This window comes from Kogia breviceps, chromosome 5 (assembly GCF_026419965.1).
Source record: "Kogia breviceps isolate mKogBre1 chromosome 5, mKogBre1 haplotype 1, whole genome shotgun sequence".
Classification (NCBI taxonomy): Eukaryota; Metazoa; Chordata; class Mammalia; order Artiodactyla; family Physeteridae; genus Kogia; species Kogia breviceps.
The window spans coordinates 81,010,597-81,020,147 of NC_081314.1; the positions used below are offsets into that span (position 1 = coordinate 81,010,597).

Here is a 9,551-nt window from a genome sequence, read left to right on the forward strand (position 1 = left end):
ACTAATTAGTGGTCTCAGACAAGTTCTCTGCCCCTTGGTTTCATTTTCAGGCTGCTTTATCTGCCTTACAGGGACAACCTAGGGATGAAAGAGCAGATAATAAAAGCACTAGAAAAAATTTAAAGTGTAATATACATGTATGTTTTCCCCATAACTCTGATACCTGAAGTTTGAATGATTATATCTCAGAACGTTCTGCACTAGGCTGAATATTTCTCTACCCTTACAAAGAGAGCTGCCAAACAGAGTCTCTGTTGACCCCCGACGCCTTCCCCCACCCCTTGCTGAGTGCTAGGAGAACCGGGGCCTTGCCCTGGGTAGGTTTCTCAGGGCCTTCTCTTGTCCTGTCCCTCATTCCCTGTCTTGTGTCTGTCCCCGGCCCCGCAGTTTGCTGGAAGACTGATCGTCCATGCAGATGAGCTGGCCCAGATGTGGAAGGCGTTGAATCTCCCACCCAACCTGTTTAATAGTTTGATGAATGTGGGCCGCTTCACGGAGGAGATTGAGTGGCTGAAGTTTCTCGCCCTTTCTTGCAGCTCTCTTGGAGTTGTAAGTTAGCTTTAATGGTTTTTGTTCCTTAAGGGAAAAATCTCTCGGGACCTGGTGGGGGGAGGGTTGGTAAGTACACACAGTCAGCTCTCCAGGGTTCATGAGGAGTGTGTGCCCCTCCTTGTCTACTCCTTCTCCTCTCTGAATTAAGGTCATTTCTCCGCTCATCAGCCAGAAGCAGGGATCAGGAGGAGAGAGGGGAAATCTGTCACCAGGCTCTGGGGAGAGGTTGACTAAAATGCAGGTTTGGGATTATTTATGAATTTCAGTACCACTCCACTCCCTCCATTCATATTCCTAAAGATAACCAAGAGCCAGCTGTGGAAGATTGGCTTATACTTGGGTTTCAGACAACTAGAAGATATACCAACAGAGATTTTTTAAAAAGAGGTACAGCCTTATCGAAAACTACTATTTGGGGCTTCCCTGGTGGCGCAGTGGTTGAGAATCCGCCTGCCGATGCAGGGGACACGTTCGTGCCCCGGTCCGGGAAGATCCCACATGCCACAGAGCAGCTGGGCCCGTGAGCCATGGCTGCTGGGCCTGCGCGTCCGGAGCCTGCGCGTCCGGAGCCTGTGCTCCACAACGGGAGAGGCCACAACAGTGAGAGGCCCGCGTACCGCAAAAAAAAAAAAAAAAAAAAAAAAGAAAACTACTATTTGATAAGCATAATTGGATAGAAAAATCAGAGAGAAGAGACCAGGAACGGAGAGATAAGGCTATTTCCAGCATAGTCCTGACATCCCCATGGATGCAGGATGCTCATACAAATTCATGCCTTTTCCGAATTTGACTTGATTTACAACGGCAAAAGCCGTTTTCCTGTTTTAAAGAAACCAGTTCACATACACACTTAAAAGCTTTAGGTATCATCTTATATGTGGACTCACTCTTGTTAACCACTATTATAATAACTTAAATGAAAATGAGTCAGAAAAATGATTTTTTTTTAAATCCCTGAAATACATACAAGTTTAAAACTTCATGAGAAAATTATTGCCTCTGCCGAAACTAAATGGTACGAAAAAGGTAGTTTGAATCATTCAGTATATTTAAATACAACCTTGTTCTGTCTTCTCGAATATCCTGGGTATGCACATTAGACACTTTTGTTTGTAGAAAAGTTACCAGAAATACTGTAGTCCAACTTTTCCTGTGGATGCTGCTGAACCTTCAGCATAATTATTTCTTTAGAGAGGAGAGGCCATTTGTGGGGGTTTTTTTCCTTCTTTGCTGCCCTTTCTAGCACCCTTATGCAACGAATAAACTACTCTCAGTAGCAGAGGCAGAGAAGTCTCCAGTCAGCACTATCACACTTCTGTGGAAATAGCCCCAAGGGTCGAGGAAAATCACAGGGGAGAAATAAAAAATGGGCACGCTTTATGAAATTCTCACGGGCTCACAAGTTTACTCACACCATATTCAGAGATGTCCGAGGAGGGGGGAAGTGTACCAATACTTTCTCTGTCGTTAATCCTGCTCTTCCCCATCTACCCTACCCTTGAAGGGTGGAGTAAGAAAATAAGTAGATTCAACCCAACCCAGGACTTTTCACCTGCTGCAATTACTGAAAACAGCTTTAAGGTGAATTTCTCAGTCTCTCAGGTTTTTCCTCACTGCTCCTCTCTTCAAGGTGGCAGTTGTTCAAGGAAAGTGGTGATGCTGGGATCACAGAGCAGCCAAGAGGAGGGTTCCCACATCCCTTGGTCCTCTCTGGCATCTCTTGTCTCCATGGAAATACTCGTCTGTGTGGTCACTAGCTGTGCAGCTGAAGGCTTTGGTCTCTCTCACAGCACGACGGTCCCCCAGCCAGCTCACCTCCGTTCTCCCTGGTGCTCAGGGCCTCTTTAAGTCTCTTCTGGGTTGCCCTCAACTGCTCCCTGCCTTTGGTGCTCTGTGTCACAGCCCCTCAGCACCTTGGAGGTGTCTGAGTCCTCTCCTTGTCCACATACCTCACAGTAACCAAGAGTGACTTCGGGAAATCAGATTCCAACCCTCCTTCTGCAGCTGTAAGGTTTACTTTGATATGGCTGCCACCCAAACTGGGCAGAGGAAACCATGAGGGTGAATTCTTTCTACCTCCCTGCTAAAACGGGGAGGTTGGCTTAGATGTTCCGTGAGGTCCTTTGATCTCCAACATCCTGTGGTTCAATTCCACCTTCTCTGCTTCCACTGAGACACCATCGGGCCTGGCTCAGGATAACAGTGGACCCTGCCAATTCTGAGAGGCACTCAGGTGTCTGACTTTGCTCCCCATCATCCCTATGTCAAAGAACACCTAGAGGCGAAGACAGCATGAAAGTCTAGTCTGTAAATAAAGGGTGCCCTATGGATCCAGGGCCCATCCCATTTTGCCCACTTGGTTCATGTTGGACTATTGCTGGGAACTTAAATGTAAGGGTGGTCAGGGTGTCACCATCTGGAGGAGGGTGGCACTCTTGCTAATCGCTACATTCTTGGAGGCAAGCCCAGAAATTCCCTCCTTGCTTTGCCAGTTCACCAGCCAGCCATGATCTCTGGGCCATGTGGAAAATCCAACCCCCTCCTATAGAAGAATCTAATGGCCGGAATTTTAGGAAGCAGGTGCATTTGCTTCCCAAATCTGCATGTGATTCACAATGCTACAGTATGCAGACCTGTGTTCCTCTTCCCCTTCACCACTCCTTCCTCTAGAATACCTACCAACCATATACAAGAAGAGATCGTATAATTGTGTTCTCTGGAAGGAAGGGCATGTTTTGTTAGCAAATAATTCACTTTCTGAGCCTTTCGCCTCTGAGTTTGAAAATGAGGCTTGTAAGATGCTTACAGGCTATCTCTATGGAGTGGATCCCCATCTGACCAAAAATTCTTGTGCAACAGAATGCAGATCTCTGTTTGCTTTCAATTTATTTAAGTTTACCAAAAAAGCTCCAGTCTAGAGAGTTCTTATCCATTCATCTGTTTATTAAATATTTGAAAATATTTGAAAATCGTATAAGGGCAATAGAATTTGAGTTATCTGAATAATCAATAAAAGATGTTTGGGGTAGAAAGCACTTTTATTAGTGTGCTAAGGCTGCCGTAACAAAGTACCACAGACTGGGTGGCTTAAACAACAGCAATTTGTTTTCTCACTGTTTTGGAGGCTGGAAGTCTGAGATCAAGATGTCTCATTGGCTTGTAAATGGCTATCGTCTCCCTCTTTCTTCACGTGGTGTCCCTCTCTGAATGCATGTGTCTGGTCGGTCTCTCTCTCTCTCTCTCCCCCCCCTTCTTTCTCTGCATCCTAATCTCTTCTTATAAGGACACCAGACCTATTGGATTAGAACCCACTCTGATGACTTCATTTTAACTTAATTAGCTCTTTAAAGGCCCTATCTCCAAATACAGTCACATTCTGAGGTTCTAGGGGTTAGGGCTTCAACATATGAATTTTGCGTGGACATAACTCAGCCCATAACAGCACCCCAATTTGGATGAGGCTGTAGGAAGAGGACTACAGAACAAAGGCAATAGGGCAGTAGGGGTTTTTTTAGAAGCAGAGAGGATGAGCTATAGATGGAAATTGGGAAGTTCAGTGCACACATGCTCACAAATATACCCAAAATCACTGTCATGCTGACCGCAAGTCATGCACGTGGCCTCCCATCCTCTCTGACAACCTCTTACCAGCCTCCTGTGTGCCCACCCTCCCACCCTCCTTTGTGGAAGTGCCTGGCACACTGCCTCACACAGTGCTTCACGATGGCCTCCAGGAGAGACCTCCCAAGGGCAGGAGAGAGGAAATGAAAGTGGTCTGCTCCCCTCCTGTGGCATTGCTCCAAGTGTCTCACTGGAGTACACAAGCTAGACTAATCACTTCAGCCCTTTAGAGAGAGGACTGCAGGGCAGTAAGAAGAAATCATTCTAATTTTGTAGATTACAAAAGCAAATTCCCCTCATTTAGTGAGATTATTCTAATTAAAGTAATAAATGTCTTAAAGCATTCAACAGCTTATGTACTTAATTCCTTGAAAGTATCCCTCCAACCAAGAAAGGAAAGGAAAAAGAAAGACACCCAGTAGATATTCAATATTTTGGGATTGAGTTAAATGACATTTGGGTGTAAAAAATTCAAACTTTCCAGAATATTACATCATCCCCACTTTATTTTATGAGAGCAAGGTTTTCTTTTTCTTTGTCGTTATCTAAACTGATCTTAGGAATTTAGTTTGGAATAGTGACCTTCTCCTCATTTAACCTTATGCCTTTACAGACCATTGCCAAAACTCTCAAGATAGTATGTGAAGTGCTATCATCTGACCACGATGGTGGCCCTCCCCGGATCCCTTTCAGCACCTTCCAGTTTCTCTACACGTATATCGCTGAATTGGATGGGGAGATCTCTGCATCACACGTCAGTCGAATGCTCAACTACATTGAACGGGAAGTGTAAGTAAACATTTACCAATTGGAGGGGAAAGAGTATGCGGAAAACAAATCTAGCAGGCCAAGATATAGTGAGGTTACTGTATTATATTGCTTTGGGAACAGAGGAATATTGTGAAGAACAATAAATAGGGATCACGGTCTTCCCTGGTGGCGCAGTGGTTGAGAGTCCGCCTGCCGATGCAGGGGACACGGGTTCGTGCCCCGGTCCAGGAGGATCCCACATGCCGCGGAGCGGCTGGGCCCATGAGCCATGGCCGCTGAGCCTGCACGTCTGGAGCCTGTGCTCCGCAACGGGAGAGGCCACAACAGTGAGAGGCCCGCGTAACACACACACAAAAACAAAACAAAACAGAAAAATAAATAGGGTTCAGAAAGAGAAGGAGAAACAGAAGAGAAAGAATGGTATAGAAAAGTAATTCTTAGAGTGCTACCCAGACCAGCAGCAGCAGTACCTGGGAACGCGTTAGAAATGGGATTTCTCAGGCTGTACCCTAAGTCCATCAGATCAGAAACTCTGGGGGCGGGGCCCGGTGGCTGTGTCTCAGCAAGCACAGTAGGTGACTCTGGCTCCCTTGCAGGTTTGACCAGTTGGGTAGGAGGGGAGGAGGAGGAACAGGCAGTCAAGAGTTCAGAGAAAAAGAGGGTGATGAGGGCAGGAGCCACAGCAGAATTAATTTGGAGTGAGAGAGTTGCTTATATATTGTCTTTCTTAAGATTAATTGTTAAATGAGCTAACCCCCAAATATATATTTTTTCCCAAACAGTATTGGTCCGGATGGTTTAATCAAGGTGAATGACTTTACCCAAAACCCCAGGGTTCGGCTGGAGTAAAAGCACGGTTTTGGCAATTTTAAAGGAAGATACAGAGATGATGGTGCTTCAGAATGACTGAACCCCATATACCATCCAATGTCAATTTTCCTGTGAAACTGGTACACACTAATAAACAATTAGGCAAACATACGAAATCAGAAATGTGTGGAATTATGATGTAAAACTGTTGGAACAAAACACGTCCATTAACAGAAGATTAGTTTTCTTCCCACATGGACACTGAGTAAAGTGGCTGATGAAGCATTGATAGAAAATGCATCTCAAGTGAAAGCCAGGCTGTCAGATTTTCAAAGGTAGAATGTTGTCCAGACACAGTTTTGATGTTTTATAATTGTTAGGCGTAATTTACATGAGCAGCTTTTACATGGTCAATCCATGTTTTTACCCGTTTATTTCTTCTTTTGTTGCTTTGATGGTCATTCATTCATTCATTCACTCACTCACCAATATTTATTGAGGTTAGCTGTATGCCAGGGATAGGATTGCCAGATAAAATACAGAACACCCAGTTAAATTTGAATTTTGGATAAACAATAATTTTTTAGGAATTTCTGTTTTATTCTTTTGCTACACCTAGCAACCCTAGCCAGGAACTATGCTGGCTTCTGGGCCTATACAAATAAATCATATGTGAATTCTGCCTTCTAGGAGCTCACAGTCTAACGTGAAGATAAGACATGAACTTAAATCACTTTAACGTAAGTGGCCCTGAGAGATACTAAAAAAGCATTTCAGGGATGATTATTGAAGTGTCCATATTAAGGTGTCTGACACCATATCCAGATGTAATGAGACCCTCTCAGGAAAATCCCCTGTATGAGCTTAAGACCTTCTGACAAGGTCACCGGAAGATTTCTCTTTCTCCCAGGAAGCAATGAGAACCACAGGCTGGGTGGTTATTGTTCTTAAGGCCAGGTGTGCCCAGGTTGCCTGGCCCCTCCTATCTGTAGTACTATCCCCTCTTCAGAGTTGTTTTTTGTATAAAAATCATGTTTAGGTTGCTCTTTTCATATATATGCATCTCTCTACTGAATTGGGGACATTTTTGTCTATTAGTGTCTAACTAAGTAAAAGAAGATCGTGATGGGATGTCACCACAGGCCCTTGATTTTGACCTAGAGTGAAACAGTAAAAAGGGCTGAAACGAAGTCTACCCCCACAGTCATCTGGCTGTACCTGCAGGGGGCGGGGAACAACTCCTCCTCCCTGCGGTTTCCCGTCAGCCAAGTGGCCCATCAGTTGCATCCACTCTGGGACCTTTGGCTGTTTGAAAGGCTGAAGCACTGCAGGTGAAACCCTGCACTGTAATTAACCAGGTTTAGAGAATGAGTGAAATACTTTAACCTGCCTCAGTCTCTCTGTTTCTCTTTCATTGCAGTCAAAGAATTTAAATATGATCTGGCCTGGGAATGAGGAGTGAACGGGAGCAGAGGGAACCGCCCCAATGTGAAAGACCCTAAGACAACAAGTTCATAAAATAATAAAAGTTAGAAGATCCTTTGTACCTTTGAGAAAAACAGCTTGAAATTAGAAACTAAACCTCAGTAGCCCTGAGCATAATCCCTGAAGAGTGAAGCTAATGAAACCCCAGCCATCAGAGTGAATCCTGAACACAGATATGAAATCATTGATCATACTATAGCCATCGGTTGAGACTAAGCACGATTGGCAATACCAGAGGGGCACTGCCCATTGCTTGCCTTCAAAGCCACCACTTGGTGTCCCGCCGTTTTCCTCCTCTCCTGCTCTGGCTCACTGTGGCGATGCTTCCTCTAAGCCACTGATATTGCTAAGCCACAGATGCTCATCAGGTCCCAGCACGTCTCCCAAATCAACCTGCTTCAGCAGTCACCCCAAGGGTGTAAAACTTTTCCCTCTACCTGCACTATGCTGTGTTAACAATACTAAGAATACTGTGGTAGTGATAATAGCCAACATTTATGAAGCACTTACTATGTGCAAGTCACTGTGGACAACACTTTACATACATTCTCAAATTTTTCTTTATGACCTGACCTTACGAAGTCAGTACGATTATCCCCATTTTACAGATGAAAAAAAAACAGTCTTAGAGAAATTAAGCTATTCATTGTCGCTGGTAAGAAGGAAGTTGAACCAGGTCTGTCTGATTCCAAACTTGTGCTGCCCTGTATGCACACTGCCTATGTTAGTATGGAGTTTCCCCCCAGAAACAGCCTCTGAGACAAGGATTTAAGTGCATGCAGTTTATTTGGGAGGCAATCCCAGGAACAGTGGAAAGGAAGTAGGGAAAGTAAGATGGTGAACGGAAGAAAGCAAATAGAGGTGTGTTATCAAGCCAGTTATCCCTGGAGCCCATTCCTGCTGGAGGACTCTGGGAGACACCTCAGAGTTACCCCAACCTGAGGGGTGAGGAAGTTCTCCATCATTGGCTAAGGGCTGCTTCCTCACCCTGTTCCCATCTGTCATCGACTGAGGGCTTCTTCCAGGGCCATTAACTTTCTGGCATTAACAGCTTGCCCAGATCATGGCCTGAGCTTGCTCCTTTTGCTCCAGAAAAAGAGCACTTAGGTAGGAAGTCACATCTGTACACAATAAGCAAACTTTGAAAGCATATGGATGGGTGCCAGCAACCTCTGCACAATGCCTTACAGAGATTTTAATAATTTTTAGCATTTTAATCACTACTGTTTCTCTCCTTCGGTAAGGGACAAGTCCATAGGGGTTGCAGGGCAATAAGTGACTGACACTGTGCTGTAGTAAAATCACACTTGACCTTCAAACCTGACATTGTCCCAAACCAGCGACTTTGTGTAACTTCCCTAGATGAGATCTTTCCGAAGGGGCTCTCTTGATCCTTGCTGCCTCAGACCTGTCCCACTGGCCTTCCTATCATGACCAGAAATATCTGAATCCTAGCATGACCTCAGTTAAGCTGTCAAACTGAGACCCCTGTAACATATGGTTTGTATTTCTCCTTTAAAAAGAACAACACTCAGGAAGCAATAAAACCAAGATTTTTTTTTTAAGAAAAAGAAGTGGGCTCTTTCGTTCCTAAATTAAGCTATTTTGATTAAAGTGAAGACTGCAGATACTTATAAAGCTTCTGTTGGAAGTGCAAAGATTATGGCTCAATTTCATTTGCTCCGTGCTCCATGCCCTCTCTCTCCTTGATGCTATTCAATCTGGCACCTCCTTCTCCCTCATTAACCAACAGCTTCCAAGATCACCAGGGCCCTGCAGCAGAAGGCACTGGACACTGAAGTGTGGAAAGCTGGTTTTGAATTATGTAAGAATAGGATTCTTAACCCGAAATTCTTGGAGAGGCTCCTGAATGCCTCTGATAAGATTGTATACATCAAAATGTTTCGTAAATGTGCACATTAGCATTTTTCTGAGGAAAAACTATAAAGCTATAAAGCAAATTCTCAAAATTGTATAGGATTTCAAAAGATTAAGAACCCTTGTGTTAGAAATCATTCCAGATGTCACCGGGTGGCTTGAGGGAAAGCAATAGAGCAGTCTCAGATCTTTCCAAGCAGAACTGAGCTCGTGTTCCCAACATTTAATTTATTATTCAGTCCACAGCTTTTGTGAATCTTGTCTCCTAGCTACAGAATTTAACTGTGTTTTTAGTTTAGATTTTTATATACTTTGCAACTTTGGTGTTTTCCTATAAACTGGAACATGGTTAAACATGAACAAAGGTTTTCACACTTCAGAGGCGAGCTGACTGGATAAATCCACTGGTCCAACGTACTAAATTACAAAATACT

At 44.2% G+C, this 9,551-nt stretch overlaps 1 protein-coding gene across 1 annotated transcript in view; it reads left to right on the forward strand.

The window, feature by feature from the left end:
- The window catches only part of ROPN1 (rhophilin associated tail protein 1), a 31,109-nt gene extending 22,309 nt beyond the window's left edge, over positions 1 to 8,800 (forward strand). Inside the window, exons 4-6 of the mRNA XM_059064434.2 lie at positions 388 to 549; positions 4,787 to 4,962; positions 5,727 to 8,800. Coding sequence (XP_058920417.1) covers positions 388 to 549; positions 4,787 to 4,962; positions 5,727 to 5,793 — 405 coding nt within the window. The 3' untranslated portion in view covers positions 5,794 to 8,800. The remainder of the gene's footprint in view (positions 1 to 387; positions 550 to 4,786; positions 4,963 to 5,726) is intronic.
- The last annotated feature ends 751 nt before the right edge of the window (positions 8,801 to 9,551 follow it).